Source organism: Doryrhamphus excisus, linkage group LG11 (genome assembly GCF_037039965.1).
Source record: "Doryrhamphus excisus strain RoL-2023G ecotype Guam linkage group LG11, RoL_Dexc_Guam_v1.1, whole genome shotgun sequence".
Taxonomy (NCBI): Eukaryota; Metazoa; Chordata; class Actinopteri; order Syngnathiformes; family Syngnathidae; genus Doryrhamphus; species Doryrhamphus excisus.
In genome coordinates this window covers 12,366,694-12,383,258 of record NC_136367.1, presented here as the reverse complement: position 1 = coordinate 12,383,258, position 16,565 = coordinate 12,366,694, and the positions used below count along the sequence as shown (strand labels likewise).

The 16,565-nt window shown below is 41.7% G+C and overlaps 2 protein-coding genes across 5 annotated transcripts; both read right to left on the bottom strand.

The window, feature by feature from the left end:
• Positions 1-412: 412 nt before the first annotated feature.
• On the bottom strand, positions 413-5,364 carry LOC131135438 (kelch-like protein 10). Of its 3 annotated transcripts, none has more exons than XM_058081295.2 (5): positions 5,196-5,364; positions 4,543-5,026; positions 2,368-2,979; positions 2,147-2,296; positions 413-1,017 (listed from the first exon to the last, which is right to left on the bottom strand). In XM_058081295.2, the coding sequence occupies exons 1-5, from the start codon at positions 5,345-5,347 to the stop codon at positions 655-657; spliced, it is 1,761 nt and encodes a 586-aa protein (XP_057937278.2). In that variant the 5' UTR covers positions 5,348-5,364; the 3' UTR covers positions 413-654. The 3 variants fall into 3 exon arrangements, with proteins under 3 accessions (XP_057937278.2, XP_057937260.2, XP_057937268.2); XM_058081277.2 differs by having other exon boundaries at positions 2,368-2,922; XM_058081285.2 differs by having other exon boundaries at positions 2,368-2,919.
• Positions 5,365-5,423: 59 nt separating this feature from the next.
• LOC131135466 (uncharacterized) lies at positions 5,424-15,568 on the bottom strand. 2 transcript variants are annotated; one of them, XM_078794758.1, is made up of 7 exons: positions 15,485-15,568; positions 11,008-11,304; positions 10,651-10,929; positions 9,120-9,222; positions 7,571-7,681; positions 5,879-5,931; positions 5,617-5,805 (listed from the first exon to the last, which is right to left on the bottom strand). In XM_078794758.1, exons 1-7 carry the CDS (start codon positions 15,537-15,539, stop codon positions 5,765-5,767), a joined length of 939 nt encoding a protein of 312 aa, XP_078650884.1. In that variant the 5' UTR covers positions 15,540-15,568; the 3' UTR covers positions 5,617-5,764. The 2 variants fall into 2 exon arrangements, with proteins under 2 accessions (XP_057937316.2, XP_078650884.1); XM_058081333.2 differs by lacking the exon at positions 9,120-9,222 and having other exon boundaries at positions 5,424-5,805.
• Positions 15,569-16,565: the final 997 nt, after the last annotated feature.

Genomic DNA, 16,565 nt, shown 5'->3' with positions numbered 1-16,565 from the left:
ATGCGTGTGTCCAGTGCCTCCTTTTTGTTTTAAGTGTGTTTGTACTGCTGTTGACGTTTGTTTAAAAAAAAATTGAAAAAATAAAGTATAAAAAAATTAAAATTAAAATTAAAATTAAAATTAAAATTAAAATTAAAATTAAAATTAAAATTAAAATTAAAATTAAAAAAATAAAAATAAAAATAAAAATAAAAATAAAAATAAAAATAAAAATAAAAATAAAAATAAAAATAAAAATTAAATAAAAATAAAAATCATTCAATTGTAATCTGATGCATGTTCAAATGAAATAAAACCATTACCATTACCAACTGAAGGTACATCAAAGCAGGAGCAAGATGGGGTGGGTTTATGGAGGGTTTATTCCAGATAGACAGCATGAGATAGGGATTCTATTTTTTAATCATAGATGCTGATTTTGATTTCGGTGTTCACCTTTAAATTCTGTTTTCTTTTTTGAGCTGGCATGATGTCACAAACTCTTAATGCCCTCTGGAATAAATCTCAGCATTTGTTCATTGGTTTTAATGAAAGGAATGCGCTAAAAAAAAAATCAATATTTTACAAGAAAATAACAGAATAAAATAGATGAAGCGGCATATTTGTCATTTTGCTGCTGTCTTTTTGGTTTATTCCAGAGCACTTTTCAGGCTTTCAGATGTCATCGTCCATTTCTGTCACATCGTCTTCCAAGAAGAGCAACGGTAGATTGTTTCGAACAACAGCACATTTAGTCATGTTGCAGAGTCCGGTCATCACACAGCAAGTCAAGCCACTACGAGAGATCCTCATGTCACTGGCCGGGGACCACAAACCAGTTGTTAGGTCATAGTACTCAACGTGGCTGGTTGTGGAGACGCCATTGTAACCCCCTGCAACAATGAGGCAATCTTCAACGACTTCAATGCCAAAGTTGCTTCTGGGGCATTGCATGTGGGGCAAGATTATCCAGTTGTTCAACCGCGGGTTGTAGGCCTCAGCGCTGGTCAGACGTATTTCACCATCGAAACCTCCAACCTTCAAGAGCAAAAGCAGACTTAAGAATCATATTTGCACATGTATGTAGATATGTCTGTATATTCCTGAAAAGCTGAACAGAAAGTAACGGTACTTCAAGGTTGTTCATTCATTCATTCATTTTCTACTGCTTATCCTCACGAGGGTGGTGGAGCCTATCCCAGCTGTCTTCAGGCGAGAGGCGGGGTACACCCTGGACTGGTGGCCAGCCAATCACAGGGCACATATAGACAAACAACCATTCACACTCACATTCATACCTATGGACAATTTGGAGGGGCCAATTAACCTAGCATGTTTTTGGAATGTGGGAGGAAACCGGAGTACCCGGAGAAAACCCACGCATGCACGGGGAGAACATGCAAAGTCCACACAGAGATGGCCGAGGGTGGAATTGAACTCTGGTCTTCTAGCTGTGAGGTCTGCGTGCTAACCACTCAACCGTCATGCAGCCTGTAAATCCAATTAACCTCCCCAATTATTAAAAATACAATTTATAAAGAATAATTATAGTTTTACATGCAGAAAACAATACGAAATAATGGGAAATGATGCATGGATGCAAACTTCTCCTACATCCTGGTAAGATGGAATTCAATAGTGTTAGTCACCCTTTTAGAACCCTTAGAGCAGGGGTGTCAAATTCGCGGCCCGCGGGCCAAATGTGGCCCGCAGGACACTAGTTTGAGGCCCCCACCTTGATATGAAAGTTTAATGTTAGTGCGGCCCGCGCAAGTTTGATATGGATGCTGTATGGTATCATGTACCCAGAAAAAATTATTACGTTTGATTAATGTTCATGTTAAAGGTTAAATAACTGTTAATAGTTATCCTCCCTATCCATGTGGAAGTGGTAAGTTTTTGGCTATTTAAGTTTAAAGGAAATAACTTGAAGGCTACCGTTTAGGTCGCAAGCTCTCTAGTTTGCGAGTTAGCATGTGTCTCAAGACCCTGCAGTTGCACAATATGTTGTAAATAAAAAGAGTATAAATGTGACTATAGTCGTGTTTTGTCATGTCTACAGGGCTCTAATAATGCTTTGTTAATCCTGTCCATTTTTGGTCAAACAATTGTAAATCCAATGCCGCACACATGTACAAATTATGTTATGTAATATAATGCTACTTACCGCATAAACATGGTCAGCAAAACCAATGACTCCAACACCACTTCGACGGCTGCTCATTGGGGCAATCATGGTCCACTCATTGGTCTCTGGGCAGTAATACTCTGCTGTTTGCAAGGGTTCGTTTCCATTAAAGCCACCACACACATAAATCTGAAACCAACAGGAGAGTGATCAAATAAAAGTGCGCTTGCATAACAATCTTAAAATTTAGCATAAGCTACCTTGTCGTTTAGGGCCGTGCAGCTGGCATCACTCCTTTGTTCGTGCATACTGGCAATAAAAGTCCACTGGTTGGTTTCGGGTCTGTAGTATTCTGCAGTCTTTAGTCTTACATGTCCATCAAAACCCCCTAATGCGTAGATGCATCCGTTTAGCACAGTTACGCTCACATAGCAGCGACGATAGTGCATGGGCGCCACTTCCTGCCAGATGCCCGTGTTCAGGTCAAAGCGGCTGACCGTGTTGTAATGCTCTGCTCCATCAAAGCCACCCAGACAGTAGATGGCGTCGTTGAGAAAGGCCGCACCGCAGTAAGCACGGGGTTGATCCATTTTGTCAAACAGGTAGTCCCAACAGTTGGCGTGAACGTCATAGGCCTCAATGCAGTCTGTTGCACTCGGGCCACTCCAGCCTCCGATCGCCAGCAGGATGGCAGATGGTAAGCGAGGACGGGCGACAAGGTTGCAATATCCGGACACCGAGTGTGTTGTCATGTGTCGCATCACTCGGGCTGCAAAAGCAACCATGTCCAGACATTCCCGGCTGTTCTGCACCTGCTGATTGGACAACACGTTGATGGTGATGTACTCCTGACTGGTCAGAGCTAGACGAACCTACACGGTGGCAGGAATACAGAATACGGTTGTCCGATCAGGGTTTCCTTCTGATAATTATTATATTAGGAACGTTTCTTTAAATTACTGATATTACAGTTTTTCTCGATTGTTTACACACAATTTGTGATGCCTGAGACACAATGATCACAACATAGAACCAATGCACCAACTCCATGAACCAAAGTCTGCTAAACTATAAGCACAATTCCTGCTTTACATTCACACTGCAGATCTACAACACACTTTTTTTCAAAACACTACACACAATTCTCTGAGTTTTGGAACAATTTTCATGAAGTAAACTTCTTGTTTTCACAAAGAACACAATGCCACTCAAAACAGTCAAATGAATATTCCTATTATTCACACAGACTCATCACATGGGTAAACACCATTTTTACAATTAGCGGTCTAACAATGAGGGAGGCTGGGCAAAGGGTCAGAAATCCACAAACACACAATCCCCTTCTCCAAGCTATGGAAGATGCATGTGGAGAGATTCCAGCGGATGCTTTCCATGGCTGGATTGGCCATGCTAGGCGATATTTCCCCCGCTGCTTGGCCGGAGAAAACCTTGCATGTGATGTAGATGAGGTGCTGTGGCCTGACCCAAACAGAAGTCATAATGCAGCATAGTCTTTTGCTTTGTTATTGATTGATTTTTTGTTTATGATTATTATTATTTCTTTAACTGAAGCTGTATACATTTAGATGCAGACCACTGTATGTGGAACTTTGTGTTGGCTGTGATGAACACTTGGTAGATTGTTTTTCTGTGAAAAATAAAAAATATATATTTCTATGTAATTTTGTGTTCTGAGTCAAAAAAATACCAAAAAACCAAAAAACAATTCTGTGGGTCACACTGACCACAAAAAGGCCTGAGTCATGATGAATATTATGTAACCACAGTGTTTTACACTGAGCACATCAGTGTTCAACTCATTCATTCAGTCATTCATTTTCTACCGCTTTTTCATCACGAGGGTCGCGGGGGTGCTGGAGCCTATCCCAGCTGTCTTCGGGCGAGAGGCGGGGTACACCCTAGACTGGTCACCAACCAATCACAGGGCACATATAGACAAACAACCATTCACACTCACATTCATACCTATGGACAATTTGGAGTGGCCAATTAACCTAGCATGTTTTTGGAATGTGGGAGGAAACCGGAGTACCCGGAGAAAACCCACGCATGCACGGGGAGAACATGCAAACTCCACACAGAGATGGAATTGAACCCTGGTCTCCGAGCTGTGAGGTCTGCGCGCTAACCACTCGCCCGCCGTGCCGCTCAGTGTTCAACTGATTCATATAAATGTTTGTTCATATCGTTGTTTGTGTGCGTCATTTGGAGACAAAACACCATTTTGAAAAGAACAAAGACTGTTTTGGATGTAAAGTTTCATTTTGCAGGAGAATTGAGGGGTTTTTCAGAAATGTGTGAGTGATTTTTGGATTTGTGTGCAGAGTTCTGAGAATATGAGGCATCCTTTCAGAAAATGTGTTTAAACAATCGAGAAAAAACTGTAACTTCACAAGTAAAATTGGTTGACTTACTTTTGCTAAGAGGACTGCAAGGTTTCTGCCTCGCTCCCAAGGTGCGTGTCCAATCCAGTGTAGGATGGCCTCATAAACTATATTTTCCTTTTTCACTATCAGGTCATCTCTGTCAAGGATATCACAGAAGTCCTGCATAGAGAGTTGCCGCAACTCATCAGCGGTTGCAACATCCTCAAAGTGGTAAAGGATGTATTGGTAGGCCTTGAGCTGCAGCTCCGGGGTGTGACAGTTCTTCGTGAACTGCCAGATGCCGATGCAGTTCTCTGGGCAGAGCTGCTCTGTTAGAAATGTGCTGCAGGTTTGAACAATTCCTATGACATTGAACTTATCAGCTGCCACTAACAAGTCCTGTACATTGTCCTCTGTTACTGATACAGAGCCGGTGTATGCAAAATCAATGAAGAGCTGCATTAAGTGAGGCGTCAGACCATGTATGACGTAGATCATCTGGCCAGGGGTTGACCAACGTAGGAAGAGGGCTCTGGACATCAGGGACACAGAAAAATATTATGTACACAAACACCATGAATGACTTGTCCAAATACATGTTCTGTACTTCCGTTATTGTGTCTTGCATGCAGTGAAGTCCTTCATCCAAATGCACATTTTAGCCTGAAATGTCAATCATAATTTCATTTAAATGAACTCACCCAAAGTACGGGCTGCAGTTGCATAGGATGATTTTATGGACATGAAATTCAGCATTGTCTATTTTGATAACAGCGTCGTTAAGTCTCCTCGTTAGACGCAGTTCTTCATAAAGAGAGACACATTTGCTTGAAAGTCTTCCATCGTAATTCATCTTGAATTTTGACCATTTCTTACGACTTTGGACTTCAACCTAGTCTTGGCAGAAACAACAGGCTGCAGAGAGGAATTGTACAATTACATCATGGCGGTGTTCTGTGTCAAAAGCCATTATACGCATCATCATCATCAAGTGTCACTGCTTTAATTTGAAAGGAAGCATCACTAAGCCCTACTACACACAGGCGGATTTTTCACATTTCCAACAAAAACAAGCCAAAAAAAAACTTTGTATTGTAATGCCTATAAGGGTTTTATTGTCTGGTGAAACTTAGATCCCGTGTCCACATTGGGCTTTGCTCTCATGACTTTAGCATACATCGTCTCGGGCGAGGTCCTGTCAGTCATGGGGTGTTCTTGCGGAGCTGTGTGAAATTCTACCAAGGCGTAGGTTGAAGAAAGATTTGCTGCATCATTTAAGTGACATGCATTCAAAATGGAATGGTTGCTCTCCTGAAAACACATTAGGATTTTGTTGAACACACAAAATCCTGCCGGCTCAATTGGAGAGGATTCAAGCACTTACCAAACGGTCTGCGTGTTGATTCCTGGCGCGGTTCCTTGATTCCTTGACCTGACCTGTAGGGTATTTGCAGAAATCATTGGTTGATTTTCTGAGAAGAACAATTAACATGACACCAAAGTTGGCTTCTGATTCAGCACATAAGGGGAATTGATGTAATGAGCAGCATGAATGTTTGTCCTGTTGGTTTGAAACTTCATTCATTCATTCATTCATTTTCTTTTCCTCAAAAGGGTCGCAGGGGTTGCTGGAGCCTATCCCAGCTGTCTTCGGGCGAGAGGCGGGGTACACCCTGGACTGGTGGCCAGCCAATCACAGGGCACATATAGACAAACAACCATTCACACTCACATTCATACCTATGGACAATTAACCTTTTGGAATGTGGGAGGAAACCGGAGTACCCGGAGAAAACCCACGCATGCACGGGGAGAACATGCAAACTCCACACAGAGATGGCCGAGGGTGGAATTGAACCCTGGTCTCCTAGCTGTGAGGTCTGCGCGCTAACCACTCGACCGCCGTGCCGCCTGGTTTGAAACTTTTTGATATGAAAACATTTGACACATTTTAGGTATGACTTTGCCTTTGCCCAACATTATTGTATTTGTGAAACTTATTTTTTTTGTCAAAATGCAATAAAGGCACATTTATATATATTGTATATATATTTTGAATATATTTTCTTTGGCACCTATCCCATGCTGTTTGAAAAACACTCGATGGAGACTTTTCAAATCAGGACTGGATTCATCACACCAAAGGGTTATAAATAAAACTTTCGGATTCATGAAATCTTTATTCTATTTGTGAAAATGAAATAAAATATATTTTTCAACCTCTTGTTTTGACTCGTTAACAAAATTGGCTACCGAAACCATCAAAATGTTGTGTTAGATTGACTGACTCTGCCTACTTGCAAATACAAGTACTTGGACTGGTGGCCAGCCAATCACAGGGCACATATAGACAAACAACCATTCACACTCACATTCATACCTATGGACAATTTGGAGTCACCAATTAACCTAGCATGTTTTTGGAATGTGGGAGGAATAACTGAATTATGCCCGCAAACTGCTGCTATAATCAGTACAATCACTCCATGATTATACGTATGTTATCATATTTCCAATTCACATTAATTGGTGAAAAGTCCATAAAGGACCATCACTGGATACACTTTGAATTTGGATACGTTTTAGTCAACACACTGAGAAAATCTAAACTATTTTCAAGTCATCAGACTAAAATCCAAGACAATTTCCGAGTTATTGATATCTAGGTCCACATTGACTACCAAGTCTTGAATGATGGAATGATAGGTATGAATGTGAGTGTGAATGGTTGTTTGTCAATATGTGTCCTGTGATTGGCTGGCCACCAGTCCAGGGTGTACCCCGCCTCTCCCCCGAAGACCGCTGGGATAGCCTCCAGCACCCCGCGACCCTCGTGAGGATAAGCGGGGGGTGCTGGGGCAACATTTTGAGGGGGGTGCTGTCAGATGTTTTAGAACTCTGTTATACTAATCTAATACTATTGTCATTTACTGCATCAAAGAAAGAAATGCACATCAAAGTAAACCACAGGTACTCACAATTGTGACATGACAAAATGGGAAGGAAAATTTCGTTTTTTTTCGGAGTGAATATTTTTGGAATAGAAGTTGGTTTAAGTAACATGGGGTAGACTTACTTCTGAAGGTCATCCACTTGTAAAGAAGAAAAGAAAGAAAGCCAAGACCGAGACCGAGACCAACAAGGACTGCAATCCAGATCCAGGTCGCTATTGAACTTTTGCCAGATTCTGTAAATAAAAAAAGAGTAAATCATCAGGTATTTTTCCATTTGAGGACAGCTAACAGAGCTTTCCAAGATGGAGTGCTATGATAGCGTTCTTTGTTTACAATCTTTCTGAAACCTTTGCAGTACAACCGTGGTGCTGCCACCTACTGGAGATATGTCCAAAGCGTGCCAATATGGCATCCATTATGTCATGTTAATACTCTCCGTGAGTCCGACTGTGTTCTTAATGTACGTTTATCTGAAAACATCCTTGTGAGCAACCTCTATTTGCTTGCCAATAAAACTTAAAAGGGACCCATAAGTCAGCTTTGTCGCACATCAATGATGTCATCAACAGTTGACTGTAGTTGTAGTATCCCAAAATGGAAGCAAAGAATGGCAAGTGACAGAATTTTGATAAAGAAGGTAAGAAACTACTGAATTCGAGAAATAACCCGTAACAAAACAAGAAGGTGAATTTCTTTGCCACGTGTCTTTGTAACCCACGTTATGGGCCTGACGGTGTTAGCTCGTAGCTGTCATATCACTTGGTCAATCATCGGGCAATCAGTGGCTTCTGCAGCGGCACATTCATTACATTTTTGGATTTGAATTTTGGAAAAAAATCAACACTGCATCTTTCCCATGTCATGTTTAAAGCCGCTATGTGTGTAGGTTACGCACATAGGTAGTTGTCTTGCTAGTTGTTTAGCTAGTTGTTTGCTAGCGCCGATAACACCATGAACTCCATTATGGGAATGTGTTTTTATTTTATTGTTTACTTATTACATTATTATTTACTTATTATTTACTTGGTTGTTAATTTACTGCCGTGTGATCAATTGAAAAGTGCAATTATCGGATTTAGTTGTCATTTTGAACTGAACTGATTGTGTTGCACTCAATTGTAATCTGATGCATGTTCTTTTATTTATAATGAAATAAAACCATTACCATTTTTTTGCATAATTGTCTCTGTTGATTGTATCACTAGATTGACAGGTACTATGGCACCCATTATGTCATTGTATGGTCATTTCACCTTGTACTTCGGTACGTGACAAAAAATAAATAAAAAAATAAAAGTAAAAGTAAAAGTAAACGTACAAATACAAATACAAATAAAATTTTTACTTGGAAATAAAAACCGCTGTTTGTTAAATTGTTCCTTTGGTTGTTTAACTGTCCTTCCTGAGGAAGGTCAATGTGCGGAAAGCTGCAGGCCCAGACGCCATTCCAGGATGGGTGATCAAGGAATGTGCAGACCAGCTGGCCCACGTGCTCACAGACATCTTCAACACCTCACTGGCCCAAGCTGTAGTCCCCCCGTGTTTCAAGACCGCCACAATAATTCCAGTGCCCAAGAAACCATCTATTACATGTCTAAACGACTTTCGGCCCGTTGCACTCACATCAACCATTATGAAATGTTTCAAGAGGGTGGTTAAGGACCATATCACCTCCATACTCCCCCCATCACTCGACCCCTTCCAATTCGCGTAACAGCCAAACCGCTCCACTGAAGACGCCATCTCCACTGCTCTCCACCTGAGCCTGGAGCACCTGGAGAAGAAAAACACCCATGTACGGATGCTGTTCCTAGACTTCAGCTCAGCATTCAACACAATCATCCCCCAGGACCTGGTACGCACGTTGGAGCCACTGGGCCTCAAGACCTCCCTGTGCAACTGGCTGCTTGACTTCCTCACAGATAGAACCCAGTATGTCAGAGTGGGCAACAACACATCCTGTGTCATCTCCCTGAACACCGGCTCACCCCAGGGATGTGTTCTGAGCCCCCTGTTGTTTACCCTAATGACCCATGACTGTCGCCCCAAGTACAGCAGCAACCATATCCTGAAGTACGCGGACGACACAACAGTTGTGGGCCTCATTCAGGACAACAACGAACTGGCTTACAGGGAGGAAGTGCGACACCTTGTAGATTGGTGCAAGGCGAACAACCTGGTCCTGAATGTTGACAAAACAAAGGAGATCATCGTCGACTTCAGGAGATCTAGACCCAGCCACACTCCACTCAGCATCAACGGCACAGCCGTAGAAGTTGTGAACACAACCAAGTACTTGGGGGTGCATATCACGGACAACCTCGGCTGGTCACTCCACACCTCCGCTCTGGCGAAGAAGGCACAGCAGCGACTGCACTTCCTGCGGCGGATGAGAAGAGCCTCCCTCTCCCCTCCTATCCTTACCACCTTCTACAGAGGGACCATCGAGAGCCTGCTGACCAACTGCATCTCCGTCTGGTCTGGGAGCTGCAAGGCCTCGGACTGGACGTTACTGCAGAGAGTGGTGAGGACAGCGGAGAAGATCATCGGGACCCAGCTCCCCCCCATTAAGGACATAGCAAACAGCCGGTGTGTATCTAGAGCCCATCGGATCTGCTCTGACCCCACACACCCCCAGCATGGACTGTTCTCTCGCCTGGCATCGGGGAGAAGGCTCTGCAGCATCCGCTGTAGGACGACCAGGTTCAGAGACAGCTACTTCCCCCTGGATATCAGACTGCTGAATGCCAAATAAGCCCCTCTACCTTTACTTACATTATTATTATTTATTTAAATTATTTAAATTATTTGGGCAATTTACTGTTCACGCTGCACTTGACATTATGTTGTTCATATTTGGTGTCTATTCTATCTATTTATTCTCCACATTATTATTATTATTATTATTTATTATTACTTATCTTCTTTTGTGTCTGTTATTATATGGGAGCCAGGCAACGACATTTCGTTGGCAATTTCACTACTGTGTTTTTGTGCAATGACAATAAAGGGAGTCTATTTTGTGACCGTTCTCCAACCATTTATAATAAATAATGTCACTCAAAATATTTTTTTGGTCATCTGCTTCATTCACACTAGTTATGTGTTTTGTGTTAATATTTTTGGCTCCCAGGAATGAATTATTTGGTTATGTTTGGGTTTGAGTCAGACCTTCTTGAACAGATTAATGATGATGTCTCACCTCCAACGCATATGTCACGAACCTCCTTTGCATCCATGGTCCAGCTGACCTTGTTGCTGTGGTTGCAAACGATGGAGACATTGGGGAAGAAAGCCTGGAGATACAAATCCAGGGTTGTGGCACCTGAATGTCGCATTTCCACCTCACTGCAGTTGTCACGATCACATCTAAAAGTGCTGTTGACACGCCCATTGTCGGTTGCGCACGTCGCTGTGATGTTACACAAGTCGTCGCTGGTGGATACCGACGCCACCACAAGCTTGACGGGTGACACTGCAGCTGTCAAATAAAGGGTTTTATACTTTGAGCGGCAGAGGACATTTTACATCAACATTTGAATTAAAAAAAGTTACAAACCTTGAACTTGAAGATGATATTCTGCCAACGTCTGGTCTGGAGAACCAAACAGCAGTGCAGTGTAGACTCCAGTGTCAGATGCTTGAACATTGTTTATAAGCAACGATAAACGTCGGACTAGACTAACTCTTGTTTCATAACGGGGATATATTTTTGGTGGTTGTTTATCAATTAATCTTATTATAGTATCATTTTTGTTGAACTTCCATGCAAAAATGTCAGTTAATGTAACATCATCCTTCACTTTGAAGAGCTGGTCTTTTCCCTGCTGCACATACATGGTCATCACTTCAGACCCTGAGAAACAAAAAAAAAACAGAATAAAATAAGTACATGTAAAATACCTTTATACGTAAAACACAGTAAGACTAAAGATTTCAGAAGAATCACAAGTGAAGCCAGCCGGAAGCCATTATCCTCTAGTGCTGTCCTCTTCCATGCATGCAGCCTATCAGGAATACTCAGAAGTACGAAGTATTGACAGCTAAGAGACATGGCTAAGGTCGGGAAGGCTTATATTGGTTCCAACTTGCTTCAGTCTTGGTCCACCTGTTTGGTCCAGCGTTCACACTTGACCAACAAATTGTACGAGCAGAGCAAAAACACTGTACTTCCTTTTAACTGAACCAAGTATACATAGATTGTGAGTCAGCCAAAACATAGTAATCATCCAAAAGGCACCAAAATTCCAAGTGTAAAGTCTCCCTATTTATGACCCTGGTGGGTGCCCTCCCCCCCCAGGGAGTTGTTCTCCATTGTGGCTGGTGAGCGAACGCCCTGTATAACAATAGGTCTACGCACAAAACAGCCAATTAGTGAACTCTCTTCCTGTGGAATAAGACAATCTTTGGGGGAGCGATAGTTGTAAACAGACTGGTACAAACCTCTATTAGATAGGTCTCTTCTTGTGTGATGTAAATGTCACAAGGCAAGAGGACGACATACAGTGCATCTGGAAAGTATTCACAGCGCTTCACTTTTTCTACATTTTGTCATGTTACAGCCTCATTCCAAACTGAATTAAATTAATCTCTTACCTCAAAATTCTACACAAAATACTCCATTATGACAATGTGACATGTGACATGTTTTGAATTTATTAAAAATAGAAAACAAAAAAATCACATTTACATAAGTATTCACAGCCTTTGCCATGAAGCTCAAAATTGAGCTCAGGTGCATCTTTTTTCCTCTGATCATCCTTGAGATCTTTCTACAGCTTAATTGGAGTCCACCTGCAGTAAATTCAGTTGATTGGACATGATTTGGAAATATAATAACTGTAAGGTCCCACAGTTGACTGTGCATGTCAGAGCACAAACACCAAGCATGAAGTCAAAAGAACTGTCTGTAGACCTGCGAGACAGGATTGTCTTGAGGCACAAATCTGGGGAAGGATACAGAAACATTTCTGCTGCTTTGAAGGTCCCAATGAGCACAGTGGCCTCCATTATTCGTAAATGGAAGACGTTTGGAACCACCAGGACTCTTCCTAGAGCTGGCCGGCCTTCTAAACTGAGCGATCGGGGAAGAAGGGCCTTAGTCAGGGAGGTGACCAAGGCCCCGATGGTCACTCTGTCAGAGCTCCAGCGTTCCTCTGTGGAGAGAGGAGAGCCTTCCAGAAGGACAACCATCTCTGCAGCAATCCACCAATCAGGCCTGTATGGTAGAGTGGCCAGACGAAAGCCACTCCTTAGTAAAAGGAACATGGCAGCCAGTCTGGAATTTGCCAAAAAGCACCTGAATGACTCTCAGACCATGAGAAACAAAATTCTCTGGTCTGATGAGACAAAGATTGAACTCTTTGGTGTGAATGCCAGGCGCCATGTTTGGAGGAAACCAGGCACTGCTCATCACCAGGCCAATACCATCCCTACAGTGAAGCATGGTGGTGGCAGCATCATGCTGTGGGGATGTTTTTCAGCAGCAGGAACTGGCAGACTAGTCAGGATAGAAGGAAAAATGAATGCAGCAATATATAGAGATATCCTGGATGAAAACCTGCTCCAGAGCGCTCTTGACCTCAGTAGACTGGTCATGTACCTTGACCATATAGACAGTAGACATTAGCACACAGCCAAGATCTCAAAAGATTGGCTTCAGAACCACTCCGTGAATGTCCTGGAGTGGCCCAGCCAGAGTCCAGACTTGAATCCGATCGAACATCTCTGGAGAGATCTGAAAATGGCTGTGCACAGACGTCTCCCATCCAACCTGATGGAGCTTGAGACTTATTGCAAAGAAGAATGGGCAAAACTGCCTAAAGATAGGTGTGCTAAACTTGTGTCACCTGCTGTGCTGAACACTCCTTGCGGGGGGGGGCACTTGTTGCAGGGACGGACAAATAGCTCCTGGACAATTTGGAAAGCAGCGGAAGATCCACTGACCTGATTTGCTTGGTTTTTCCCCGGTGTCCGACCAGGAATTAGACGGGGAGGTGGGGGTAGACTTGTCCGTGTTGTGGTGTGGGGGGGGGGCTGCATGTTTGTACTGCTGCCGTTGGACGGCTTCTTAACGTGACATTTTTTTGCAAATTACGGATATTTTGTCGAGCTTTCCGCCGTTCTTTGATAATCCATAGTGTTTCCAAACATACCATTTAAACGTTTAATATAGAAACTTCCTCGCTGCTGCTTGCTACGAACATCCATGCTGTTTTACTAGTAGTTGGATGTGCCTCACGGCTTCCGTCCGTATTCAATACAAAACGCCAAATAATGATGGTGCATTCATGGCACCTGGGGAACAGCATATGGAGGGAAGTTGAACATTAATAAAAAGGATTTTACCGATACCCACAAACGCATTGATTTCACCCATCAATTGCATCCATACCCAGTGAATGAGCCGATGCACTCGTTTTCACTCGGAGAGCTCTTAGGCTCTCCAACCTAAGAGCCGTAACAGATTCAGTGTGAGTGTAAAAAGGTAAAAGAACGGAATTCTAAAAAAATTAAATAAAATACGAGCAAAAAATTTAATTTGGGAAAAAATTCACTAGTTTCCATTCACAGCTAGCCATCTCAACTTGAATGAAATCATGACCGAAACAGCTACAGACATAATATGGCGATATTGCATAATTTGTTTTGATGCCAAATCCACTTACAGGCCATTTTATGAAGTAATATACTGTACTTCTAAGTACTGTAAGTCTACCTTTATAGATGTAACCCAGTGAAAAATAACTGTTTTTTGGTGCAGTTTCACGTGACACCGCTAGGGGTCAGTGTGCAGTTTGTGAGGGGTTGTTGGGCGGTTAGATGAACAGGAAGTGATGGTTGGACGAGAGCCAAGTAGAAGCTACGTGTGTGTGTGTATGAGTTAACTCTGAATTCCAAAAGGTAAATATTCTAAATATTATGCATTCTTCAGCATAATAAATAGTTTGTAGTGGAATGGTAATAGTCTGTAAATGACTATAAAGCAATATTGTGACTATAAAGCAATATGGTGAGCCACAGCTAAAATCATAAGCGTACAATTCGCCAACACAATGACAACCAGCTCCTCTTCTCATCATCTAAGCTTTAGAGGATTCTCATTTTGACCGCTTTTCCAGTATACCAGCAGAAAAACAATGTCCAGACATGTGAGGGGAATTCACTCATTTGATTCACATTTACAATTTGGATCATGGAAAGAATGGCAAGAAGTACAGTGAACCAAGATCTGGACCTGTTCTGCTTTTTCATTTCACTTTATACTAAAGTTCTGTAACTGAAAACAATAACTTTTTCTACCTTTTCTTGACATTAATATATATGGGTCAAAATTCACCCAAACACCATAGATGTTTCTTTAGTGATTAATACGAAAATGAGAGAATAAATACAACTAATTGATTTAAGAGAGATGTTCTATATCCCTCAGTAATAGCCAGGTAACAAAATAATTCAATTTATTAATATGATTCTTTTGAGGTTCATTTTACCATTTTTGGAAATTAAAATTGAGGGATATAGTGACAAAAAAAGGCCTACATGCCCACACCAAAAGTATTAAAACCAACATTTTCATGGATGAGGAAGCCTCAGAAGGTAACCAAGACATGAGAAGCAAATTTGATAGTAACTTATTGTTTTTAGTGTATTTTATAGCTGATTTAATACATTGGTCAAAAACGACCCGTTAACATAAGAGATGATACCAGAAAGCTAACACAACAGGAAGGTTAATAAAATTTTGCCGGGCAACATAAATGACATAAATGTTGTTGTAGCTAAATGTCAAATATCTCTTTTGCACAATAATAAACATATTTTTGAATGACAGTGTCAATAAAAAGCCAACATTATCTTTACAGAATGTTTGTATTGGCTCTGTATTGAAATAGATTGTCGCAAATGAATAGTGAATAGACATTTCTCTTTATCTCAACTTGCAGTATCCATGGCGGCATACGCTACATACGGCTGATTAAAAGAGCAACCAAAGTGTGCAAAGGGTGTGCACGTTTGCGTGTTGTGCTGCTTACCTTCCACTTTTCGTGCCAGCAGCAGAGAAATAACGACGTGGACGAGGACATCCATTTAGCTGAATTCAGGAAGTCAACTCGAGGTATTCTCCTTTTGTTTAGCCACCCCCAAAAAAAGATGTTGTTTTTTTTTTAATTCAAATGACTTCTCATTGGTTTAAACATTTAGCATTAGTAGCCTAGAGTTTCTTGTTACAAAATAAACATGTGCTTTTCCCACTTCCATATTTACAAACACACAGTGTTTTGACTCAAAGCAATGTCAGTTAGCGGCAGACGATTAAATCTACTGTACACATTGAAGAAGACAAACACAGACGCTGCCTAGGAAGGCACCATGATGACTGCCTACACTCACCTGCCACTTTGGATCCCTGGTTTTAATATTTTAAGTGCCTCATGTACCTAAATAAGGCAACCAACGCTTAAAAAGAACTGTAATCAACTTAGCATGATGTACATATATTTTGTGTACGGACAGAGACACCACCTCGCTACAGGAAATGACAAAGCCACAAGGGAAGTGGGCGGTGGTTTTTGTGAGTCAGGTGGTGACATTAGTCAAATGTTGTTGGTTTTGTATGACACATGACCGTTTCCAGTAAATTAGCTCGTCACAAATGGATGTTTGCATGCAATTTCCATAAGTTTCAGGAGTACGCTTTCATTTGCTTCACCAGCCCACATATTATTGTGCGGTATGTCACTCAAATGAAAACAATTCATTAGGTTAAGCTGTGTTATGTTGTGTTATGTTGTTTTTTATACACTGCATTCATGTTGGAAGACAACATTAGGGGCGAGGTCTACACATTTTTTTTAAGTGTGTAGTGTCCACACTAACAAAAGAAGTAAGGGAAGCTGTCATGTGCATGCCAAAGCTACAGGGGGTGCTACAGCTCCTAAACCTAAAGGCCACAATGGAGGCAGTTGCTTGAAAAAGTAATTTCTGGAAAATCTAGAAAGGCTTCCCTGTGGCTTTTATAAAAAGTCAGTTTTGTGTGTGAACAAAAAACTGTAAACCTCTGTTACTTTTTAAACAAATATCCTGGTATGTGTGGGCACGGCCGAGGTCATCACG

Bases quoted from the DNA above. Each gene is read 5' to 3' on its own strand.
- LOC131135438 (XM_058081295.2), bottom strand. From the start codon at position 5,347: ATGAATTACGATGGAAGACTTTCAAGCAAATGTGTCTCTCTTTATGAA. The intron at 5,027-5,195 runs GTGAGTTCATTT...CCTGATGTCCAG, and splicing joins AACTGCAGCCCGTACTTTGG to AGCCCTCTTCCTACGTTGGT. The intron at 1,018-2,146 runs GTAAGTAGCATT...TTGCTCTTGAAG, and splicing joins TTGCTGACCATGTTTATGCG to GTTGGAGGTTTCGATGGTGA.
- LOC131135466 (XM_058081333.2), bottom strand. From the start codon at position 15,539: ATGGATGTCCTCGTCCACGTCGTTATTTCTCTGCTGCTGGCACGAAAA. The intron at 7,682-10,650 runs GTGAGACATCAT...TTTTATTTACAG, and splicing joins TCGTGACATATGCGTTGGAG to AATCTGGCAAAAGTTCAATA. The intron at 5,806-5,878 runs GTAAGTGCTTGA...ATGTGTTTTCAG, and splicing joins ATCAACACGCAGACCGTTTG to GAGAGCAACCATTCCATTTT.